This window comes from Magnolia sinica, chromosome 14 (assembly GCF_029962835.1).
Source record: "Magnolia sinica isolate HGM2019 chromosome 14, MsV1, whole genome shotgun sequence".
Lineage (NCBI taxonomy): Eukaryota > Viridiplantae > Streptophyta > Magnoliopsida > Magnoliales > Magnoliaceae > Magnolia > Magnolia sinica.
The window spans coordinates 70490429-70516296 of NC_080586.1; the positions used below are offsets into that span (position 1 = coordinate 70490429).

The 25868-nt window shown below is 39.6% G+C and overlaps 1 protein-coding gene across 2 annotated transcripts in view; it reads left to right on the forward strand.

Annotated features, from left to right (window-relative positions):
- The window catches only part of LOC131226114 (DUF21 domain-containing protein At4g14240-like), a 56646-nt gene that overhangs the window by 18930 nt on the left and 11848 nt on the right, over window positions 1–25868 (forward strand). For both annotated transcript variants that reach the window (XM_058221811.1, XM_058221812.1), the window contains exons 3-6: window positions 13801–13884; window positions 13989–14102; window positions 18214–18300; window positions 18773–18844. In XM_058221811.1, coding sequence (XP_058077794.1) covers window positions 13801–13884; window positions 13989–14102; window positions 18214–18300; window positions 18773–18844 — 357 coding nt within the window. The remainder of the gene's footprint in view (window positions 1–13800; window positions 13885–13988; window positions 14103–18213; window positions 18301–18772; window positions 18845–25868) is intronic.

Genomic DNA, 25868 nt, shown 5'->3' on the forward strand with positions numbered 1-25868 from the left:
TCGAATGAATCGCCTATAGAAGGCCAAGTCGTAAAAGCTGCGCACCTCATGAATATTGCGGGGTTCAGGCCAATTGATGATGACCTTGACCTTCTCGGGATCCGCCGATACGCCCTCAGTTGACACAATAAAACCTACGAAGATCACGCTACTGGACAAAAACGCGCACTTCTTTAGGTTGACGTACAACTTCTCGGCCCTAAGGATCCCACAAACCTGCCTCAGTGGTTGAGGTGTTGCTCCTTGGTCATGCTATAAATCAAGATATCATCAAAATATATGACCAGGAACTTTCCCATGAAGGGCCTCAACACTTGCGTCATCACACGCATGAAAGTGCTTGGGGCATTAGTTAACCCAAAAGGCATAACTAGCCACTCGTATGGCCCATCCTTCGTCTTGAAGACCGTCTTTCACTCATCACCCGGGCGTACACGGATTTGGTGATAATTACTTTTGAGGTCAATTTTTGAGAAGATAGTAGCATTGGCCATCATATCCAACTTGTCATCAAGACGCGGTATGGGGAACTGATACTTGACCGTGATTTTTGTTGATGGCTCTACTATCAACACACATCATCCATGTGTCATCCTTCTTAGGTGTAAGAAGGGCGGGCATGGCACACGGGCTCATGCTCTCTTGAATGAAACCCTTCTCTAGGAGCTCATCAATCTGCTTCTTCAACTCAGCGTGCTCCTTTGGGTTTATTCTGTAATGCAGGAGGTTTGGTGGAGTCGCCCCAGGGATTAAATCGATGGCGTGTTGTATATACCTCATAGGGGGAAGCTCATTCGGTAGATCATCAGAGAAGATATCACGAAACTCATGTACTACCTGAATGGCTTCGGTAGGTAACTCTACGCTAGCCTCTGGTACACTCTCCCTAGCCGCAAGGGTGTATACCATTGCGTCTGCCTCCGTCTCTTGCTCAAAGTCTTTGGCATTTAGAATATGGAGCGGTTTGGACTTGGACTTCGATTCCTTTGCTTCTTTCGAGCCGCTCACACCACTTTGTGTGGTGGACTCCTTTCCAGTCATACTCTTGGGTGGCAGAGAGTTTAGCTTGATCTTCTTGCCCTCAAACCAGAATGTACACACATTTGAACGACCAAATATGGTGACATCCCTATCGTAGAGTCATGTTCTGCCCAGAATAATATGGCCAACATCAATAGGAACAACATCATACCAAAATGTGTCTTTATAAGATCCAAACTAAATAGGAACAAGACAACGGTGTGATACTGGAATGGAGGTTTTGTTAACCTAGGAAACTCTATAGGGTTGAGGATGAGCTTCCAGCTTCAAGCCCAAATGGCTTGCAGTGCTTGTCGATGCCTCGTTGGCACAACTACCACTATCTACGATCAATTTAAAACTCTTTTCTCCACATTTTGCATAAGTGTAGAAGATCGTGTTGCGGCGCCAGTCATCAGTGTTCTTGGCATGAGCCAAAGCGCAACGCACAATTGCGAGGGTTGCAGACTCTTGCACTCCCTCTTCTTCATCACTAGGGGTCTCTATGGGCTTATATTCTTTTTCTTTACTGTCACTCTCCTAGGGCACTACTTCTACCTGCCCATCAATAAAGAATACTTTGGTGCCCTCTCTTGTGCTGCACTGGTGAGCAAAATGACCAAACCCCTGACATCTAAAACACCTAGTGGCTCCACTTCTCCGTGAACTAGACCCGATAATTTCTTTACCCTTATCATCCTTGGACCTAGGCTGCAAATTGTTGGGAGGTTTGTTTTGATATCCAGTGTTATGTTTAGCCTCAGAGGGATTGGCCTTAGCACTAGAATCTCAAAAATCAAACTGCCTTCCCACAGACGCTTTGAGATATTGCTCGACGTCCAACACTACTTAATACAATTGTTCGATAGTGTATGTCTTTGGTGAACAATTCTCTCCTAATGTCAGGACGGAGGCCCGTTTTAAAACTAGCAAAGGTGAGTACGGGGTCCTCATCAACCTCACAACGGGTCAAGTACTCTTCGAATTTCTCAATATAGTCAGCAACACTCATGAAACCCTGTCGAAGAGACCGCCACTCCTCAATCAACCGCAGACGATAAGAGAAAGGGAGGTACTTCTCTTTAAGCGTTTCTTTCATTTCTCCCCAATGGACTATTGGGAGTTCCCTCGCTCTTTTTTTTCTTTCGCTCAACTGTCGCCCAAAACCTCTTTGCTTGGCCCACAAGCTTCATCTTGACGAATCGGACTCGTCGACTATCAGACATGTCATACCACTCAAAGTAGTGGTCCATATCTGCCAACCAATTTAGGAAAGCTTTAGGGTCCAAGTGACCATCAAATGTAGGGGCGTCTACTCTAACCCCTTTTAGGAGTTGCGCATCTGGGTCATATTGTTCATGATGTCCCTCATGGGGTGGGTGCATAGGTGTGCGCCCATAACCAGCTCCTTGGCCGCCTCCATTCCTTGGCCTAACCTCTTGACCAACTGCTTGAGTTTGGGCATCTTCTTCAGTGGTGGGGTTTGCCCCGAAGGAGGCCTCTATTTGGTTAAGTCGTTTATCTATGCGTTGTTCCAAGTGCTTATTCAAGGACTCAACCTGTTGAGTTAACTTGGCCACTGCTTCTTGCAGTTGCTTCATATTTAGTGTGGGGTGTTGACCAAAACCGCGTGTGGGCATACACAGACTAACTCAACCTAAGGATCTGCTACGGCGACTATATGCGTTTAAGAGAACTAAATGATCCTATGAGACTCTATATGAAGAAGACTACACACCGTTACTAAAATTCAGCAATATTTATTAGGGACTATGGTCTTCTAGTAGGTATATGTCATCAACTGGATGCATGAAGGACTCAAACAAACCAAACCCTAAATATGTGATGTATTCCCCTATAAGAACCCTAGGCCTTGATACCAAATTTGATGCAGGACGTGGAAAATAAGCATGTTATGCAAGATTTCAGGCGTTAGATTATACTAAGTTCAGAAACAATCACAGAAAATTTCACATCCCACAGAAAAGCTCAAATATTCAACAAGGGGAATCGGCATGGGTCCAAGCCTACACGGGCCAGGACCGGATCAGTAAAATTATGAACCAAACGATGCTCAATGATAAGTAATAATCAACCACACATGCACAAAAGTTAGTCCCCAACCCAAGGGATTCACCAATTTCAATCCAAGGAACCCTAAGGTGGAAAAAAGGTGCAAACAAATTAGGGAAAACATAATCTAGGGCTAGGGTTCATGAAAAACAGATATGAGGGGATAAAAGAGGATGAAACCTGATCTAAAAGACGGCCCCGTGTGTGGACAGCGGGCCTGGGGCGTTCGCACATGCACAGGTACCTAGCCGCACGTGCGAGGGGGCCTGGATTCCAAAAAATATCTCCTTGGCTTTGGTCGGCCAAGGGTATGCTCCAAAACCCCAAAGTTTCGGGTCGATCCGGGCTACGGGTGGTGCTCCGCCGAAGTTTCAGCCCTACTGTATGGCCAAAATTTGAAATTCTGCTACAAAGAAGAAATCTGTTGGGTGTCTCGTATCCGTTACGATACGGCTGTATTGGCCGATACGTAACGGTAATGGCCGACACCGTTACGCGATACGGGGTCGAAACAGGCACTCCCCCGTTCTGTGACCGTAACAGCCGTTACGGTTTACGGGCCTAAAGAAAATAGGAAAAAAAGAAAAAAAAAAAAAAGGAAAAAAAAAACAGACCTTTTTTTTTTTTTTCTTTTTCTTTCTTTCTTTTCTTCTCCTCCTCCTCCTTCCTCCTCTTCTTCTTCTTCTCGGACTGCTGCGATTGCGGCCTTGCTGTGGGCCAGGCCTTCTTCTTCTTCTCTTTCTCTCTCTCTAGAGGCAATCACGACCTGGCTAGAGGCTTGCTGTGAGCCGAGTAAGGGGGATTATGTAATGAAGCCTCTTAAGGAAAATGACGTATGGATCTTTGTAATGCTGGAAGCAAACTTAGAGAGAATGGTGATGGTGGGAGTCCTTTTTAATGATGGTCTAGTGGTATCAATCAATAAGTGGGAGGAGTTCTCCATCTTCGGCTCCACAACATTTGGTTTTTTCCTCTGGTGGGTTCTGTTAGAGAAGAATTTCTTTCTTTCTTATGTTTGATTATGTTAGCCATTGTTCCAAGCTGGGCCTCATTGGGATGCTCCAGTTTGAGGGGGAAGTGTTGAAAGTTTGATAGTTGAGTAAGGCTCATATGACCCATTCACAAGTCCATGTAATAAGGCCCATAGGGCCCATTCGTGTTTTTACTATTATAAATAAGAGTAGAGGGCTAGGGTTTCAATACACCCTAAGCATCTCATGTTCTTGTTATCTCTCTCCTCTTTCTCTCTCTCTCATTGTTTCTCTCTTCCATCTTTCTCCTCCTCCATTCTTCTTTTTCTCATTGTAGCTTCTCATAAGGCACTCAAGATTAGAACCAGGTAGCCGTTTAATAGGTTCCAATGGAGAGAGGGTTCAAGGATACTTATCTGGCCTTAGGGTCCTTCTTGGGAGAAGTGATCACCATTGATGCTGAGAAGGAAAAGCGGGAGGAAGTCAGTGCTGTTTTGATATGCATCCGGAAGAGAGGAGAAGGACACTTCGACTATTTTGATTGCAGTTAGAGAAAGGCGGCTTCTCATTAGGGTGGAGAGAGAAGGGTGGGGGGTTGGGTGAAAGCTCAGGTGGAGTAAAACTAAGGTGGTCAGGGAAGACGGAGCACCAGATGCTAGCCTGTTGACGTGCTAATGACTAGATGGAGGGGAGGGGGTAGTGGCTCCCTGGCTGAGCTCGAGGCCAACGTTGCTAGGAGTAATTAAGGCAAGGGAGAAGACGATGTAGGGTTGTCAAGCAGTTGGGCAGGATGGTGGAGGGAGAACTAGGGTGGTTGAGGAAGATGGAAGACCGAATGCTAGCCTGCCAACATGTCAGCGGCTTGGAAGGGAGGGATTTAGGTTCTAGAGGAGTGTCGATGCCGATCTTACTCCATCTTTGTCATCCTGAGAGAAGTTGCTTATGGTTTTAGATGTGTTTTCATGGCTATCTACAGTCTTGTCCACTGAAGAGGCATGTTTTTCTCTAGGAGGAATTAAACTCAGAACTAAATGGCCTTTCCCGTGGTGTATTGGCAGTGACTTCAATGTGACTTTGTTTTCTTACAAGAAGTCGAATGGAGGTAGGGTAACTAAAAGTATAAGGGATTTCTCTGCTTGGACAAATTGGTTGATCTTCCGTTAGGTAGTGCTAAGTTTACCTGGTCTAATGGGCAACAGCAGACCATCTTTTCCTGTATTGATAAGTTCTTGTTGTCAGCTGATTGGATTGAAAAATATTCCAAGGTGCATAAAAGTTGTCTTCTAGAAAAAAATAGAGCCCAAGACCCTTTAGATTGCATTCCTGTGGTTGGAAGTGGCTAGCTTAAAAAAAGACCTGGTGCAACAGTGGTGGGATTCCTATCAGGTTCGAGGTTATGCAGGTTTTGTGCTTGGTCAGAACTCAAAAGTTGAAGTTTCATATGGGAAGATTTCGGCTTGAAAATGGGAGGTCATGGGCAATTGCAAAGGCTAAGATCGACAACATTTTAAATGATATTTCAGTCTTTAAGCATCAGGGGGGGGGGGGGGGGGTGGGGGGGTCCGCGAATGGAGGAGGAAATGTGTTTTAGAGAAAAGTTGTTGTTGTTGTTGTACTCAAATCATCTCAAAGAATAAGAAATTAAGTGGCGCCAAAGGTCGAGGACAGTTTGGCTGAAGGAAAGCGATTAAAGCACTCAATTTTTTTACAATATGGTGAGTGCTAAATGAGAACTAATAAGATCTCAATTCTCAAGTCTTATCATGGATAGTGAACGGTGGCGGAAAAAAAATACCAAGTTTGTGATGCAATAATGCAATTGTTTACGGGGTTAGTCTCAAGTTATGTTTGGAGGCGACCTGGGCTGGATAATTTGGAGTTCTCTCAGATTCTGAAAGTGGACATTGTGAACCTTGAAAAGCCAATTTCAAAAGAAGATAGACTTCAGCCTATCGGTTTGCTTGGCAATCCCTACAAGATTTAAGGAAAATTTCCACTTAAAAAGAGAGGTTCTCTCAACGATAATATCTGAAAATCAAGGAGCTTTTGTTGAAGGTAGGCAGATTCTAGATAGAGCGCTTATGGCCCATCAATACATTGACTTCAGACATCAGGAAGGGAAGAACGGAGTTGTTTGTAAGCTCGATTTGGAAAAAGCCGATGATTGTATCAATTGGGATTTTTTAGAACATGATGGGTAGAATGTATTTTGGGAAGAAGTGGAAGGGTTAGATGTGGGAATGTGTTCAGTCGGTGTCCTTCTCTATTATGGTTAATGGGTCCCCAAAAGGTTTCTTTAAGGCCTCGTGAGGTCTAAGGCAAGGAGATCCCTTCTCCCCTTTCTTGTTCTTGTTAGTTGCCAAGGATCTCAGTTGTATGCTAGAAAGGGGTAGGGAGGTGGGGCTTACTCGTGGCTTTCAGTTGGTTAGTGCGCTTATCCATATCTCCCATTTGCAATTTGTCAATGACACTATCTTATTATGAGAGGCAGATAAGGAGTTGGTGGAAAACACAGGGAAGATTTTAAAATTTAGTTTCGGGTTCGAAGATCAACCTCTATGAAAGTGAGATGTTAGGAATCAATATGGCTAAGCCGGAAGTGGAAAGGTTTGTAATAGCGTTTGGTTGCAAGGCCAGGTCCTTCCCATCATCTTACCTCAGCCTTCCTCTTTGCTTTGGTAAGTTGCCCAAGCATCTTTGGGACTAGTTCCTAGAAAGAATGGAAAAGAAGTTTTCTCGTTGGAAAGGTCATCACCTCTCTTTGGGGGGGAAGAATTGCACTCGTTTAGGCAACTCTCTCAAACCTTCCCATTCATTTCATGTCTCTCTTTCAGTGTCCTAAGGTGATTTTTGAAAGAATGGATAAGCTTCGAAGGGATTTCCTTTGGAGTGGAGCAAACAATAACAACAAATTTCACCTTCTTAGGTGGGAAGAGGTTACTAGACCATTAAGTTGTTATTAGAGATCTAGATTCAATGAATGTGGCCCTTTTGGGGAAATGGTTGTGGAGATTTGCGAAGGAGGAAGGAAGGATGTGGAGAGTTCTGATTGCTGACAAATATCGTGTGCAAGGAGGTAGGTGGACTAGAGACTCCTTGCATTATCGGTTGTTGTGTTGTTAGAGGGCAATCTCTTCGGTTTTGGCTAGGTTTAAAGGGGGAGTTTATTTCTCTTTGGGAGAAGGGAACGTTATTCATTTTTGGGAAGATTGATGGTGTGGTGATTCTATGCTCCAAAATCTTTCCTGGGCTCTCCATCTTGTCCCTAGAAAAAAGGAATTATAGTGGCTTGTTACGCTTCCATGTTGGGGGGAACAACAGTTTGGTGTCCGCCTTGTCAAAGGGACGTTTTGGAGGAAGAAACAACGGATTATGCTTCGCTCTTGTGTCACCTAAATCTCTTCCATCCCTCTTCTAATGAGTTGGATTTCATTGATGTGGAATCATGGTAGCTCGGGGAAATTCTCAGTGAAGTCTTTCCATGATATAATCCGCAATCCTCAGCCTCTTGGGGATGCTTATTCTACTTCGGTCTGTTGGTTTTATGGAGCGCCTCCAAAGGCCGTGGCTTTCACTTTGGTTAGTGGGTAAAGAAAAAGGTGCTAACATTCGATAATCTTTAGAAAAGGTCCATGACGCTTACCAATGTTTGCTCCTTATAGAAAAAGGAAGGGATGAAGAGATAGGGAAGAAAATGTTGGTTTTTTTAACTGCATCAATGGAGTATTAATATAAATGAGAAAATGTGGACATTGTCTAGATACAATGTATAATGAATGTGGACATTGTTCAAGTACAGTGTACAACAAATGTGGGGCATTGTCCAAATACAATGTGCAATCATAAATCTTGGAAAGACTATCAAGATCACTCATCACCACATATGGTCCACACGTGCTCAAGTTAAGGACACATAACCCTCTCCCTCAAGCTAGAGCATATATATCACGAATGTCCAACTTGATAAAGAACCGATCTAGATTTTCATGACCGAGATTCTTCGTAAACATGTTTGCCACTTGTTCTTGGGATTTGACAAAGGACTGCATATTTCCTTGTTAGCCACATTTTACCAAATGAAGTGACAGTTGACTTCAATGTGTTTGGTTCTCTTGTGATAAACTAGATCGTTGCTAATATGAGATGTAGCCTGGTTATCCCGGTACAACCTCATCGTTATATCTACCACGAACCCGAGCTCACACATTAATGTTTTTGACCAAATGAGTTTGTATGTTCCATAAGCCATAACCCTGTACTTTGCTTTTGTGCTTGATTGAGCAACAATATTTTGCTTCTTGTTCTTCCACATAATCAAGTTGCCACCCACAAACGTACAATAACTAGTGGTCGAACGCCTGTCAGAAGGTGAACCGGCCTAGTTTGCATCGGAATATTCTTCTATTAAAAGATGTCCATTCCATTTGTAAAGAATTCCATGACCAGGGGCTCCCTTTAAGTATCGGAGTAGAGCTTGTATAAACTGACTCACTACACTAACTGGATAAGAGATATTCGATCGTGTAATCATTAAATAGATTAATTTTCCAACAAGCTGACAATATCTCCATGAATCGTCAAACTCTCCTTCATTCATGCTTAGCTTCACACTAGCATCCATGGGCGTTTCAACTAGCTTAGCCCTTAGCATACCTCTCTTCTAACAAATCCATCACATACTTCCTTTATGACAAGTTGATTCCCATCTTCGACCTTACTACCTTAATACCCAGAAAGTATCAAAGAGAGCCTAAATCCTCTGTACAATAGTGTTTTTGCAAGAACTTCTTTAACTCAAAGATACTTGTACTATCATCACCAATAATAATGATATCGTTCAGTTATACAACTAAGACGATAGTGCCAGTCATGCTTCAACAAACAAAAACAGATTGGTCTGCTGACTACGTTTCATCCAAAACTAAAGTACTGCCTTACTAAATTTGTCGAACCACGCACGAGGGGATTGTTTTAACCCATAAATTGGACTTTTTCAAATGACAAACTTTCAACACCCCCCGCCTCGAGCAACAAAGCCAAGCGGTTGCTCTATATACACCTCTTCAAGCAGATCGCCAAGAAGAAATGTGTTCTTCACATTAAGTTGGTGCAAATGCCAGTCTAAATTGATGGCAACTGAGATCACCACACGAACGGGATGTGTATCCCTTTGTAATAAGTTGAGCCTTTAAACGATCCACCAAACTATCAGGATTGTACTTGCGGTATATCACTATCTATACCGTACTGCACATTTCCTTGCAAGTAACTCAGCTAACATTGTTTGATTTTGACGAAGAGCAACCATTTCTTCCTCCATAGCACGCTTTCACCCATCCCTGTGAAGAGCCTCTTGAAAAGAACGAGGAATAGACACGGAGGCCAAAAACAAAGAAAATTGTCGAAAAGAGGGAGATAAGCCATTAAAAGAAACAAAATTAAAGATTGGATGGTTGGTACAAGAGCATATATCCTTATGGATAGCAATGGGCAGATTTTCCTCGTTGGGTAGTATTGGTGAAGTCTCAAGAGAGATCTTTAAATGGAGTGGCCTGATTGATAGAGGACATGTTGGTAATGCTCTCCATCACCTTTCTTGGAACGTCGGGAGTAGACCTGCAATGGAGGATTCGAACATTGCACAAGAATTTGCTTAACATATGAAGTTGTGTGGCACCAAAGGAAGAGTGATAAAGACTTCTTCAAGCTGCAAAGATGTTCGTCCCTCATAAAAATATCGAGTACTCTTGAAAAATGTAACATTGGCTGACACATACCATCTACGAGTGATTGGATTGTAACACTTGTAACCTCACCGAGTACAAGGATAACCTAGAAAAACAGATTTTACAGCTTTGCGTTTGAATTTATTAGAAAAAATGGTCAAACTGATATGCGTAGCGCACCCCTAAAACTTTAGGAGGAATAGAAAAGAATATAAGATAGAAAATGAGATTTCCCACCTAAGACTGATGAAGGCATCATGTTTATTAAATAACATGCAATCAAAACTGCATTACACCAAAAATCTTTCGAAACATTCATGTTTAGCAACAAGGCTCTAGCAACCTCAAATAAGTGAGGATTCTTATGCTTTGCAACTCTATAATGTTGAGGTGTGTGTGCGCACTATCATGGGAGGAAAGATATGAATGAAAGAGGTTCAATGTATATTCCCTAGCATTGTCAGATTTCAGAATACACATTTTAGCATATAATTGAGTTTGTATTTGCATATGAAATTATTTAAAACATGTAAGTACCTCAAAACGACCTTTCAGCAAGTATAACTATGTCATTTTAGAGCAATCATCTACAAAGATAATAAAATATTTAAAGCAAACAAACTGGAAACATGAACTGGACCCTAAAGATCAAAATGTACCAAGTAAAAGGGTTTATCACTGACTTTAGCTTCACGAGAAAGAAATGACACTCCATGATGCTTGCTCAACTGACAAGCTTCACACTCTAACCTAGACGCATGACACAAAGATGGGACATGACTCTTTAAACTATTCAAGGCTGGGTGACCAAGCCTGGAATGCCACTGATGAGGAGAAATGTTGGCCTGCAAAGCTACTCTAGTTCCCTTTATTCAACAATTGGGATAGTAGAGCCCATTTAATTTGTCCTCCACCAATCATCTTCCCCATCCTTAGATTCTGGAACACATAATAAGAAGGATAGAATTTGACAGAACAAGTTAGAGTTTTGTTTAGTTTTCTGACAGATAACAAACTAAAATGAAATTTAGAAATATATAAAACCGAGGATAATGAGAGATCTGAGGTAGGACAGATAGTACCAACCCTAGATACACCAGTAGATGTACCATTAGCAGGGTTGCAGAGGAGATGGATGAAGACTGAACTAGCTGAGACAACATACTATGTTTACCAGTCTTGTGATCAGAAGCACCGGAGTCAATAGTCCGAGGGAAACTCTTAGAGGAAGTGAAACATGTTGCACTTGATTGGGCACAAGTAGCTGTAGAGGAAGAGGCATGGGTGGAGTGATCTTTCAAAAGCTTGGCATATTCTTCCTTGGACATCATAACTATATCACCTGAAGTACTCGGCTCAGCATGGGTGTCAGAACCATCCTCCAATGAGTAGACCTGATTAGCCCAAGATGGCTTTCTCACTATGTCCAACAAGTATCAACTGTGTGATTGTTGAGGCCACAACCACGGCTCCGACCATGACTACCTCCAAAATCTGTCCGACGACCACCCCAAGTATTTTGCCTCCACTATGACCTCCTTGTGGGTTTCTACCTCCAAATCGACCACCACGACCTCGGCTGCCTCTGTTAGATGCAGAGATAAATGCAGACTGATCATATGAGGAGCCATGGTAATCATATTGGCTATACGCTGAACTCTGGCAAATCCTTTTGTAACAGATGGGATCTCACTTCCTCCAAGAATCTAAGATCTCACTCGCTCGAACTCGGGAAGAAGGCCCGGGAGGAATTTTGCTACACGAAACTCGTCCCTCTACCTTCGCATAGTCTCAATATCAGTTAACATTAGTTGATACACGTTCAATTCTTCCCACATGCCCCGAAGGGCTGAATAGTACTCCCCCACACTCTTATCTATCTGTTGGAATGAAAATATACTTTATAGGAGTTTCTAGATACACATGAGATTCTTCTCTCGCCCAAATACATCTTCATTAAGTTATACCAGACTTCTTTGGTGGTCTCGAAGAAGATGACATTCACACTAATATGTGGCTCCATATTGTTCCACAACAATGCCCTAATTTGGGCATCTTTGGCTATCTAATCATCATAATTTGTCGCAATTTGATTAGGCTTCAGGGAAGTCAGATATTTACTTTTTCGTTTCCTTGTCCAAACCACCTCTACAAATGTGGCTCACTGTAAATAACTTGTACGATTTAGTTAGAAATGCATCGACTCAGGTGTAGACATAATATTATTCATTGATTCATTTTTAGTATCCATCTTGACAGGGAGAAGAACTTCAAATTCACACTAGGGAAAATGATTCATCTAAGTTGAATGTCACACATGTAGAACGTAATTAACTAAATCATTACCTGCCCTTCTTGGCTTCCATTCATACACCGTTTTCCTTGATCTAAATCATCAATAATCTTCACACACAACTTCGGTCTTCAAATCTGACCTCAATCTTTAAATCTGATCATAGATCCAACTGTAAATGAGAGATGATCTTCTTTGACCCATCACATAGAGCATAAAAGTGGGCCTTATACACCTTTGTTGAACATCATTACACTACTCACCAAGTGGTCTTACAACGAGAAAACATGGCTAGGTTAGATCAACCTAAACACTTTAGGGTTTCTCCTTGACAAAAAGAGAAAGATCAAAAGAAAATGAGAGAGAGGAAGAAGAGAGAAAAGAGAAAGGTATTGGATCAACTTTGCTACGAGACCGTGTAGGAAAAAAAAAAAAAAAGGATGAAAGAGGCAAAGGGAAGAAAATGCTTGTTATTTTTCTACTGTATCAACGGGGTATAAATGCAGATGTGAAAATGTGGTCATTGTCCAGGTACAATGTACAATGAATGTGGACATTGTCTAAATACAATATAGAATCATAGATCTTGAAAAGACTATCAAGACCACTCATCACCACACGTGGCACATGTGGACTCCACATGTGGTCCACACATGCTCAAATCAAGGACACATAACACTCCCTGTGTATGAAAGATGCCAAGTCAATTGATCATCTATTTATTTATCCATTGCAAGTTTGCGGGGGAAGGTTTGGTCTACCTTCTTAGGTCTGTTCGAAATGGCGTGGCATGCATGGGTGATGCTAGTTTTCATTGAAGGTTTCCTTGGGGCTTGGCATGGTGGCAATGTTGGCAAAGTTGGGAAGTTTTTGTAGTGTCTAGTTCTTATGGCAGTGTTTTGGGCCATTTGGGGGAAAAGAAACAATCAGTTCTTCCGCAACCGTTGTGGTTCGGTTAGTGAGGTTGTTAGGAGAATTAAGGTTGATATTGTGAGGTGGGTGTCCAGCTTAAATTCTGTGGTTGCCTGTAAATTTTTTGGCTTAGCTGGCTTGTAATTCTTTGCGCTCCCTTGTTGGGGTGGTTTCTTAATAAAATTTTCTACTCTCTCTCTCTCTCTCTCTCTCTCTCTCTCTCTCTCTCTCTTTAAAAAAAAAAAACAAGTTGGAAAGTGCGTCGAGTAGACTGGTCAGCATTCTAACCCAAAATATGGGGAAGGGTCTCACCATGGTAGTCCCAAACTCTCCTAGAATGGAGTACTAAAAAGCAGGACTTCCTTGGTCAACTCAGGATTTGCCAGCTTGACTTGACCCGGTGAGGATCTTAAGTGGGATGGGTCATGCCATGGACATCCAAAAATCCCCTAGAATGGAGGGTTAAAAATCTTGATTCACCGGGTTGTTTTCTTTTCAGTTTTTGTAGGGGCTTATGATTTTGTTCATGTTCTAGACACCTGAATGGTTTCTTTGTGATCTGGTTCATTGGTGCCAGCCTTTGTAAATAAAAGGCACATCTTATCTTAAAGTGTACTGAAGTTGTTTTCTGAATATATGTTGTCATTTCTTTTAATCCAGTTCCACTGTTACCTTAATTGGTTTCCATTTTTTCCAGTCTTATCTCCCATCATAGATACTTTCGAAAAAAAAAAAAAAACTCCCATCATAGATTCATAATCTTCTTCTTGATTGTGACTTGTTTTTGTTTACTTGCTACCTGCAGGCCCTTCCTATATGTTTGGATAAGATTTTCCATCCATTTGTTGCTGTTTTATTGTCTGTGACATTTGTTCTAGCTTTTGGAGAGGTAAGTTGTGTTTCCAAAATAAACATGCTTCAGCTTAGAAGTTTGGAGTGTCATTTTACTTTAACTATAGAAATAATAATTTCTTTCTTACCCTGTTGTCTCAGGTTCTTCCACAAGCTATATGTACAAGATATGGACTTGCTGTGGGTGCAAATTTTGTATGGCTTGTGCGTATTTTGATGATAGTTTGCTATCCAATATCTTACCCTATTGGGAAGGTAATTTCTACAATAAGTGGTATTTTAATAATCTGGTAAGGAAGTAGTAGTCTTTATTTTTCTCTTCTGTTTGTCATGCAAAACCTCGGTAAAGCATAACTATTGTCACACCTCAATGACAGACTAGCAAGAAAATTCCTGTTTAGTTTAATGCTGTGATAATCCTTTTCATAGAGTTCATTACAAGACAAACCCATTTATTAGATCAAAGTCATTGGTTACAGGCTACCTTGAAGAGATTTGAAATCTATTGGATGAAGGATAGTGAAGTTTCTTTGCTATATGTTGGATACTAGTGACAAATACAATGTATTTATCATGCCAAGTTATTAGTATTTGGTGACCCAGTATATCAACTTTGAGGTATTTCACTTACTATGTTATCCATCTGTAGAAATGGCATTTGATCATTATTACTCACAAGTTGTTTAATTTGACAGACAACTAGTTGAACCTTCTATGGCGACTACATCACCAACTTCATCTGGCTTTTAGGGATTTTTATATTGCAGATGGGTGTGACTGCAACTTGTGTCGTATATGAGTGTTGTAACCATGAAGGACTCTGCTCATATGGATGCAACCTCAAATAAATGGTTTTGGATTAATTCCAGTCTGACATTTTTGCTAATTATCCTGTTTAGTTCCTTCTTAAATAACAATGTCATTGATAAAACAAAAGGGAAACATAGGAGGGGCAGAGATTGGCAGATACAAAGAAGATCTAGAAACATCTTCCTTGTGCGGCACAAAGTCGATGGTGGCTGTTCAAACCTTGGTTTGCAAAGTCCTAACTAGGTTCCGCTCCCTCTCCTACTCGTGCTTCACTCTCACTCCTACTTTCCTACCTGCTTGTTTACATTCTAACACAGATGCTTCCTCGCTCCCACACCAGAATCTGTTGCCACTTCACGCTTTGTGCTACTGTAGTTCAAACTCGTCACAGGAAAGGTGGAGATTGTCAGATACACAAATATCTGGAACTGCCTTCTCATGTGGTACAAAGTCACCATTTGAGACCACACGATCACCAGATCAAGTACTTGGTGTGTTGTTGCCAATAGAGTTGTGACAATGCTGGTGCCTTCACCGAATGTGTATGTGACCTGCAAATACAAATCAAGGAGACTAACAATGACATTATATTAGGAAAGTTCATGTAAATTGGGGGCAAACTGATGTCGCTAGTAGTGAGAATACTATCTCATGGGGTAGTGGAAAATTCAAGTTGAAAGAGTTAAAACCCCTCAGGCCTCATCTATACCGTATTAAATGGTTCATAAAGGGATCTGCAGGTGCCAGCTATGAGATGATGCTTCACAGCTTCCTTTCATGTTAAAATTTCACCAATTTCCTCCTAATTTATCATGCATTGTAATTTCTAAATTCTAATTGATGATAATTTTGACGCATGGGGGATTTCCCTTTTGAGTTTTAGTTGCTGAATCTTGTGGAGATGTTTCTAGAACATTTCCACTTTTTTTCATCATTAGATGTAAACTTTTGTTTTGGTATCTCTGACATCTCTAACAATCTACTTGGGAGTCTAGCATCCACACTATCTTTTAGAAACATAGCTTCTCAAATTGTCATTGCATTAACAGTTCCATTCTCATGCCGTTCTTCAAATCTGCAAGACTATCCTTCACAATTTTCAGGATGAAATTTCATTATGGTTCTTTTATCTAGCTCTTCTATTCCAACTAGAAGATCCCATACATGGGCAGTAGAACCCCAAACTCTTAATTGTATATGTCAGGTTTCTTCCATGCAAAGATTGTAAGGAATCATTTTAGTAATTTAGTTTGAGCATTATAAGTATATGAATGGTAATGGATAATGCTTCTCCTAAAAAAATTCTTTCTAGCTTAGAGTGACTTAACATTGACCTGACAATGTCATATAGCATTTTGTTTCTCTTGGCTACGCCATTTTTTTTGTGGTATGTAGCTCAACCAATAACCCAAGGGAGGTGTTATTCCTTCTTGTTTCAGGGGCATGCTGCATTGGTTTCATCTTCCAAGGGCATAAGCCTGTGCAGTTTGGGTGAAAAATATTTCCTTTTTTGTAATTTATTTTCTGGTCAATGATGACAAAAGACCTGGGTAATGCATGGGTTGAATATGTGAACTAATGTTTTAAATATCGACGATATCGGCTGATATATCCCATGATATATCTTGTATCCCACATGTGCGATACAAAATGCGTAGGTAGTGCCGATATATCCCACATGTTTGATCCGGTGAGCATTTTCAGTTTCCGGTATCTTTTTTTTTTTTTTGAAATTATATTAAATCAGTGTCATCCGTTGGTTTCATGTTTTGCATGAAAAATCATGGACTAGGTTTGATTTCGATATCCATTGGCTCTTCATGTTCTTCATGTTTTTTTTTTCAAAAATTTCCTTCAACCAACTGTCAATTGAGACTAAAATCGAAGTATATGGGAGTATTTGGTGAAATGATCATCACATGTGCTCTAATTTCAGAATTTGAGTATAGGTGGTCCGATTTGGGAAAAATTGGGGAAAATTCGAAAATTTCCCAATTTCTCCCAAATTGCTTGCAATGTTGCACTCCAAACATGAAATCAAGCATGTATGAGGGCTGATCTACTGATTTGTTAAGGTCTTTTTTAACAATCCTTGAAATTTCATTGAAAAATTCAACCGTTTTCCCAATGTTTCCCCATATTTCCCAAAAAGTGTGATAAATTACCCAATACAAACGATATATCCCATGTGATATCCGATACGTATCTATATCCCAAGGATGCGATACATAACACTAAACCGATATTTTGAACACTGATGTGAACAACTCCTAGGAAAGAGGCAGCTTGTGGATGTGTCCAGTTTGAAAACCGCGCTAATGGATGTAATTTATTCTTTATGCCATTGGCTGCTGATTGTCAAAATCAATTTTATGGTCCTTTCAGTCTATCTCAATGAACTTTTTTGCCTTGAAAGCATTTTTCGGAGTATCCCCGATATTATCCGTATCTCCAGCTCAACGATACCGCCAATAACAATGGTAGCGATACCAATAACACTGGTAGTACCAGAAATTCCAGATATCGGTGATGTATCTCTAAGTATCACCAATATTTTTAACTGTGTAAATTCCAGGTGTTGCTTGTATTGCAAATGTATCGATATCGCCAATTTTTTTTACTATGTAAATTGCAAGTGTTGCTTGTATCACTAATGTATCGGCGACATTTCAATAATATCGCCAATGTATCGATATCGCCAAAAATCTGTTTATTAAAAAAAATTCCATTTCAATTTTTTTATGGGCGCATGGTTCTATCGATGGATATTTGGATAGATGGGTGGATGGATAGATGAGATTGATGGGATGATTGGACTGATTTTTCATAACAGCACATACTTTTACGCCCCCAATAAATGGAAACTTATTATGTATGCATTCTTTTTTACAAATTTTTTTATTCCTAAATATGCAAATATGTATATTTTAGCATCTCCTGAAGTTTCACTGAAAAATTCCACCATTTTCACTATGTTTCCCCGCATTTCCGATTATTGGTGATATTGTCAACAATATCAATATTATTTTCGTATACCCGGCCAGCGAAACTTGTACCGATACGAATACTTTGAATGCTGCTTGCAAGTTTATTTCACATTTTTGACCTACTACCATGCCTTCGAACCTATAGTGAAGCAAGGATGGAAAATGCAAGGTAGTGTAGAGGTGTTGCTTTGATGATCCTTGGTGTTATGTCAATAATTTGGCCTTGCGCTTTTCCTTGTAATTTTTTATTGTGCTGCAAAGTCAAAAGTTTCTTCCCTAGCTTCTTGTGATGTTGCTTCTCTTGTTCTCTATCTTGTTCTCAAAATTCTGCTTCTATGTTAGTTAAATGGAGTTGGTTATTCAGCTTCTATACATTTTGTAGCGTTTATTGTGTTACGTAGATTGATGTCTCTCTGATTTGCAGTTTGCTTGAACTGATGATCACCTGTTTTCTTCCATACTGTCTTGTGTGGAAAGGTTGCTTGATCTTCTATTACATATGATATTACAACAACAATGATTTAAGTAACCATGTTGTGCCATTTCTAACTTGGTTTAATTGCTTTCAGCTTCTAGATTGTTTACTTGGACACAATGAATCTGCGCTATTTAGGCGGGCGCAGTTAAAAGCCCTCGTCTCTATCCACAGCCAAGAGGTGAGCCTAATTTGGAAATGAACTAGTTGACATGTTATAGGAATGCTCAGGAGATTTCTGCAAAGAGGATAAGGGGTATTCTTCATGGAAACATGTCGACATGACACTCATAGGCAGTTTTCACCAGGTGTAACTCACCATGAAAATGAACTGTCCCAAGAATCAGGCCACTTCACTTATCATGCCAAGCACAGGTGTACATTGAGAATTGCCCATTGGTCCTTTTATTCTATTTGTCCATTTTTTCTGATGTGTGGACCAGCTAAGGAGTGCCCCGGCATGATTTTTGGTCTAGGGCAAGTTGACAGTTAGCAACATAATGAATGGTCTAGATCTTGTAGGCATGTCATCTTTGCATGTGGAAGTGAAGAAAACCCCAATCCTCTTTGTGCATATCGTCTTATCATTTCTCCGGTAGTTATCTTGGGCTGAGTATCATCATAACATAATTTCATGAGTTCTACCATTTCAGGCTGGTAAGGGTGGTGAACTCACCCATGATGAGACAACAATTATAAGTGGCGCACTCGATTTGACTGAAAAGGTATGAATAGTATCGAAACCGAGGCATATCGAATGGCTACAATGTTATTGTTTGTTTACTATTGCTCAATCATGTGAGAATTTCAAAATTCAGATTCTTGTATCATTGAGGTTAAAGGTGTCTGGCTAACAAGATTACAACTAGTGATCTAGATATTGATGGATATTGCATGTGGCCAATATGATATACAAGAGGAGTTATTAAATTCTCTTGTATCACACAAAATATCGCACTGTATATTGATACGTTGTGATATTTTGCCAAAAACCCTTCATAAACTTTTCCCAATATCGTCAATACATGCGATACACTGCGATGTGTATTGTCAATACATTGAAACACATTCCCCCACTGGAAATTTGAAAAAAAAAAATTGCAAAAAAACCCACATCCAATTTTCAATTATATTTATTTGGGGGGGATTCTGTTGTTATCAATGTTCGAAATATCGGTGTCACGTTACGTATCGCACCCTTGGGATACAAATACGTATCGGTTATCGCATGGGATATATCAGTTGTATTGCGTAATGTATCGTTGTTGTTGGAAACATGGGGAAACATTGAAAATTTGTCGAATATTTCAACAAAATTTCAATGATCGTTAAAAAAGACATCAATAGACACTTACAAATAAAAACATTACAAAAAACAAGTGCACATAATGGGTTTTCTTTGTATGGGGTCCTAATCTATGCGTTGTCTAACTGAATTTATGCAAGTATATCCAAAGTCTATTCATATAATTTATAAATGTAAGAAGACATGTAGAAACGCAAGCAATAAATTCAAAAGCAAAAGAACAATCACTAGATTAGGTTACATACTTGTTTGATTTTGATTTTTTTTTTTTCGATTTTCCGCAACTCGGTTCTTCTCCTCCAAATTTTGAAATCAAAGCTCCCAATCCATGATTTTTCATGCCATGTAAAACATGAAAAATCATGAATTTATAACAATTTGACACCGATTTAACATAATTTATAGGGGGAAAAATGATCGGAAAAAAAAAAATAAAATTGTTCACTAGATCGAACATGTGGGATATATCCCACTACTTGTGTGTTTCATATTGCACAGGTGGGATACAAGATATATCGTAGGATATATCGGCCGAGATCGTCGATATTTAAAACACTGGTTTTTATACTTTTATTGAATGATTTATGAATTATATGAACTAATTTTGGATATAATTGCATAAGACAATGCATAGTTTAGGATCATATACAATGGAAACTTATTGTACTTGTGCACAATGTTTTCCGTATTGTTATCACGTAATGTATCACACCCTTGGGATATGGATACATATCGGTTATCGCATGGGATATATCGATTGTATCATGTAATGTATCGCTATTGTTAGGAAACATAGGGAAATTGGTCGAATTTTTCAATAAAACTCAAGGATTGTTAAAAAAGACATTAATACAAACTTAGAAATCAAAACATCACAAAAAACAAGTGCACATGGTAAGTTTCTATTGTATGGGGTCTTAATCTATGCATTGTCTCACTGAACTGATGCAAGTATATCCAAACTCTATTAATATAATTTATAAATGTAAAAAAGACATGTATGGAAACACCATCAATACATTAAAAAACAAAACAAGAAGTAGAAAATTAGAAATGTACATGTGAATAATTTGTCTGGTTGTGGCTCAGACCCACAGAGTTGCGCGGTGGCTCAAAATCATCTCCATCTCGACGGGCTGGGCATCGTATTCCCATATCATAGTAGAATGATACTGGTTACAATACTCTCTAATATAACGCCAGTACTCGTCCTCTTCGATTTGAGAAATTTTTTCAAAATTTCCCCAATTTTCTGCAAATCAGCCCACCTTCCCCAAAATTAGAGTGTATGTAATGAAGTTTTCATCAAACACTCCTGAATTCTCTGAAGTGGGTGCCAATTGACCGTTGATCGAAGTAGAATTTCGGGAAAATAAAAAATAAAATGAATTTTACATTTTTTAGTTAATTTTTAATTAAAATTTATTTTTTTTTCCAGAAAATCCCCAAATTACCAAGAATCACTAGATCAAGTGACATACATCATACATGTTTGATTTTGTATTTGGAGACAGATTGCAACCGATTTGGCGATTTGAACGAAATTGAGAAATTTTGATTTTTTTTCAATTTTCTACAACTTAGCCTATCTACCACAAATCTCGAAATAGTAGCTCTAAATCGATGATTTTTCATGCACAACATGAAGAATCATGGATTTGAAGCCATTTGACACTGATTTAACATGATTTACAACAAAAAAGGGATTAAAAAAAAAAAAAATGCTCACCAGATTGAACATGTGGGATACCGGCACTACTTGTGCATTTCGTGTCCCATAGGTGGAATACAAGATATATAGTGGGATATATCGGTCGATATCGTCGATACTGAAAACATTGGTTGTGCATACCTTTTTTATGATTATTGAATTCTAAAGTGTGTAGTCATGTCTCTTTCAATGTATCCTAAAGTTTTTTTTTTTGGAAAATTCCATCATTTCCCGATGTTTCCCTCAAACAGTGATACATTTCCTAATACATGTGATATTTCCTATGTGATACTGATATGTTTCAGTATCCCAAGGGTACGATACATGCATTGATACAGATGCTTAAATCACTAGTAACAACAACAATGAATAGTACTAGTTCTTTATATAGAAGAATGTTGAGAACATCCAAATTTGCGAATAGAAACAAGAAGCAAATAACCACTTGCAGGCACCACAAGCACTTAAGTTCTGAATTTCATTCATGCATCTGTTATTAACTTTTATGCAAGAAACTTATGGTGCATTTGGATGCTCAGTTCCACTCTAAATGCAATAATTCAATTAAATGTGGAGGAAATGACCAAAGTGGAGATGGGACCATTCTATTCCATAATGCCGACCAACCCCTAATTGCATTTCCATGTCTGAAACTATCAGAATTTCTATTTGGGGGCCCCTCCCTTATTTCAAATGGAGTTGGAAGCCCCACTCTGGTACTTAATTGAATTAAGGTATTGCATTTCAAAGTTTCAATTCAATTGAGCATCCAACACAACTGTTGTCAATAGTACTTCCTTGAATTGTAGTAGTAATCAATGTTCTATTGAGCAAACTTTTTAATCAACCTCATAGCGGTAATTACAATGGCCGTTACGGACACTGTACCGTTATTGAATAGCTTAGGCGAGACGCATGTTATTCAAAGACAGCTGCTTATCAGCCAATACGTAAAGGAAACAATCAAGGGTTTGGTAGGAAGGCTCAAGAGCCTAGATCCTTAAAAAATGTCCTAACCAAGATGGAACATTTGGAATGTTTCTCTTGTAGAATAGTTATGCATGTGAGGCTTTAATATGAATCGATGGCGAAGGAGGCTCCTCAAATTGAGTTGTTTCATTAGCTTGTCTTTATTATCAATAAGTATAGAAAGATCGGTGAGGATGGTTGCAACAAAACTAGATATGAAGATGTGTGTCTGAAGTCCTCTGTGATCATGGAGTGCCCATGTAACTTATGGGAAAACCTTTAAGACAACTTTGTATGCTTTGTAGGGTAGTGTGCTAAGAAAGCAACATGAGCAGGGGATGAGTGTTGTGGATGAGAATCTTGAGATGATGCATGAGAAGATTGTAAAGTGAATTAGGTTGTTGGAAGCAACCTAGGCAAGGTGTTCCGTAGCGGTAATGGTGGGCGTAATGGTCCCCACCGTTACTGATACGGATACGCCCCGTATCGGCCAATACAGGGCGTATAACGGTCCCCACCGTTACCGATACGGATACGATACGGGGCATATAACGATCCATTTTTTTTGGGTCAAAAAAATTTGGAAAAATATCCATTAAATCCAGAATATTCTAAATATTCCAAATATGCTTTCATTTATAATTTTGAACATGTTTATGGTGGTGTAATGGTCCACTCTTTGGTGAGAAGTTGTATCGAACTGTCTGATGAATTTATGAACCTGACAACCTAGTATTGGCTATAGATCTTTTATATTTAATTATCTAACTATATAATATCAATATGAATTAATTAGCATGAATCTAATACCAAAATATTTCATATTTGTAGGTATTGGTGTATTACATACCTTGTGACTTGTGTACATTTTATTTCAACATACAATCTAGGGACTTTTATGTCCAATTATGTAATTCATATATCTAACAAATTAATATAATTTTTCCCAATAAATGTTAAGAAAAATTTTGAAATTATATTCAAGTACATAGTGTTGTTGATTTAGAGCTGATTTGGTGGACCATTCGATGCCCAAATCAAAGTTAAATTCATGCAATCTATTGGCACTTATCTTACTAATGGATTGGTGGATATTTATTGAACAGTGAAGAATGAAAAATATTAAATGATCATATTTCAGAAAAACAAATGTTTGCAAATTAACGGTGAAAATCATTTAAACAATTTAATTTTGGAATTGTGACTTGGCAACGATAGTGCCATAATTTAATTTATTAATTTTGAGTTAATGTATGCCTCATGGACAATTTTCAGGGCCATGTACATAAGGCCCACCATGATGTATGTATTGTATATCAATGACGTCCATTTGTTTTTTCAAATCATTTTAAGGCATGGTCCAAAAATGAGGTAGATCCAGATCTAAGGTGGACCACTGGTGGGTAAGGCCTTGAAATTGGGGTCCACCTTGATGTATTTGTACATCCGTGCCGTCAATCTATTTTGCCAACTCATTTTAAAGCATGATCCAAAAAATCAGGCGGATTTAAACCTTAGGTGGACTACTAGTGAATGACACCTTGAACATAGGACCCACCTTGATGCATTTGTTGTATATCCATGATGTCCATCCTTTTTGCCAACTCATTTTAGGGCATGGTCCAAAAAATGAGGCAAATCCAAATCTTTGGTGGACCACACGGTAGGGATTGAATTCCCACAATTAAAACTTCTATTATTATTATTATTTTTTAAGCTGCGACTTGTGTTTTCCTTGATCCAGGTCCATGCAACCTTATCAACAATTTCGATGGTAAATAAACATTACAGTGGGCCATAATAAGTTTTTAACAGTGGGCATTCAATCCTACTGTGCGGTCCACTTGAGATCTGGATCTGCTTCATTTTAGGGACCATGCCTTGAAATGATCAGGAAAAACTGATGGGTGGCATGGATATATAATACAACACATAAATCAAGGGACCTTATTTTGTTAAGTAGTCTGCGATCGCATGCACTAAAACAGTGCAAGTGCACTAAGCGGCATGCGCCGCAGACTACTTAACAAAATAAGGTGCGTGGCTGTTTTACAACCACGCCACCCATTCATTTTTTTTTTTTTTTTGAGACTGAGAGAGGGAGAGAGAAATGAGAGGGAAAAAGAAAAAATGAGTGGGAAAGAAAGGGAAAAGGAGAGAGGGAGAAAACGAGAGGGAACAAGAGAGAGGGTAGAGAGGGAGCTGCGCCAGAGGGGAAAGAAGAAGAATAAGGAGGAGGAGGAGCTGCAACGGCACCGCGAGGAGTTGCAGGCTTGCGGCAACGCCGCGAAAGAAGAAGAAGAAGATGAAGAAGAAGAAGAAGAAGAGGCAGTGAAAGAAGAATCAGGTTGGTTTTTTTTCCTATTTTCTTTTAGGGTTACTGCCCGTAACGACTGTTACGGGCCCATAACGAACGTTTTGGTTCCATTTTTTGGCCCTCCCCGTATCGTGTAATGGTAACCGCCGTTACCGTTACGTATCGGCCGTTACGGCCAATACGTAACCGATTTGGGACACCTTGAACCTAGGTGTAGTCCTCATAAGAGATCAAACTTGGTAGAGCAAATTAAGATGGTTTGGGCATGTGTAACAAAGACAAAAGACGACCCTGATAGGAAGGGAGCTTTGATTGAGGTTGTGTGAAGAGAGGATGAGAGGAAGACTTGAAAGGACATGGATCGAGCTTTGATACCAATAAACTTTAATCCCTAAACCCTAAACCCTAAACCCTAAACCTTCAATAAACTATAAACCCTAAACCCTACTTTATTACTATAGCAAAGTAGCAGAGTTACTGTAGCACGGGATACCAGAAACTATTAGAACTCTATCATTAATTACAAAGTTACTAGAGTTTCTTTATAAGACTACGAATATACAACCCACACAATCTTATTATCATGAAGATAATAAACCCTATTAAAGCGATAATGCATGACGGACACATGGATGTAGTGGTAGCTGGTGACTTCGAAGGTATACACTACAAAAGCATGGGTTGATAAGGATGATATCTCTAATAAAATGAAAACGAGAAATGTTAAGACATTTGAGAAGGTTTACTCTAACTCGGAACTTGAAACAATTCTTATTTCTGATAATCATTACAACACCCTTAGAAATGGAACTCAAGACTCAAGTAGACTCTGCCTTCTACATTTGCAAACTGCGGTATTTATAGATGAGAGGTAGAGGTTGCGGATTTTAAAGAGCTTCGAAACCATGGATTTCAAAAACTTTAAAGTCTAGAAAATTTCAGCTAGAGAGATTAGATGCAATCTCAACTTTTGTCGGTATGCGTCGACTGACGATACAGCTGGCGAAGGATAAGCTGGAGAGATAAGGTGCAATCTCAACTTTTGTCGGTATGCGCCGGCAAACGATACAGCTGGAAAATTAGTTGTCTGAGCTGTCGCTATCACTGGAAGAGCGGTACAGCAAGAGGTTGATGTTTCGCTAGAAATAATCCACGAAGTGTGTCAGTCCAAGAGACTCGTTGTTCATTGTGATAAGTTGTGCCCAAACTGCTATAGGGATGTTTTCAATGTTATTGAGTTCACACATTTCCCTTTTGAACAGGTGGAAAGTGGCTGTGTAAGTTAGCCAATTTCGAGCTAGATTGATTGTCCTCCATCGCTGAATAACAACTCGATCTTGAGCGTATGGGACATAATAGGCATCTCTGTCTTCTGTTTGGACGCCATCTCGTGGATTTTGGAATGTGATTTCTACGAACTCCACATGGTGGTCACGGAGTAAAGAT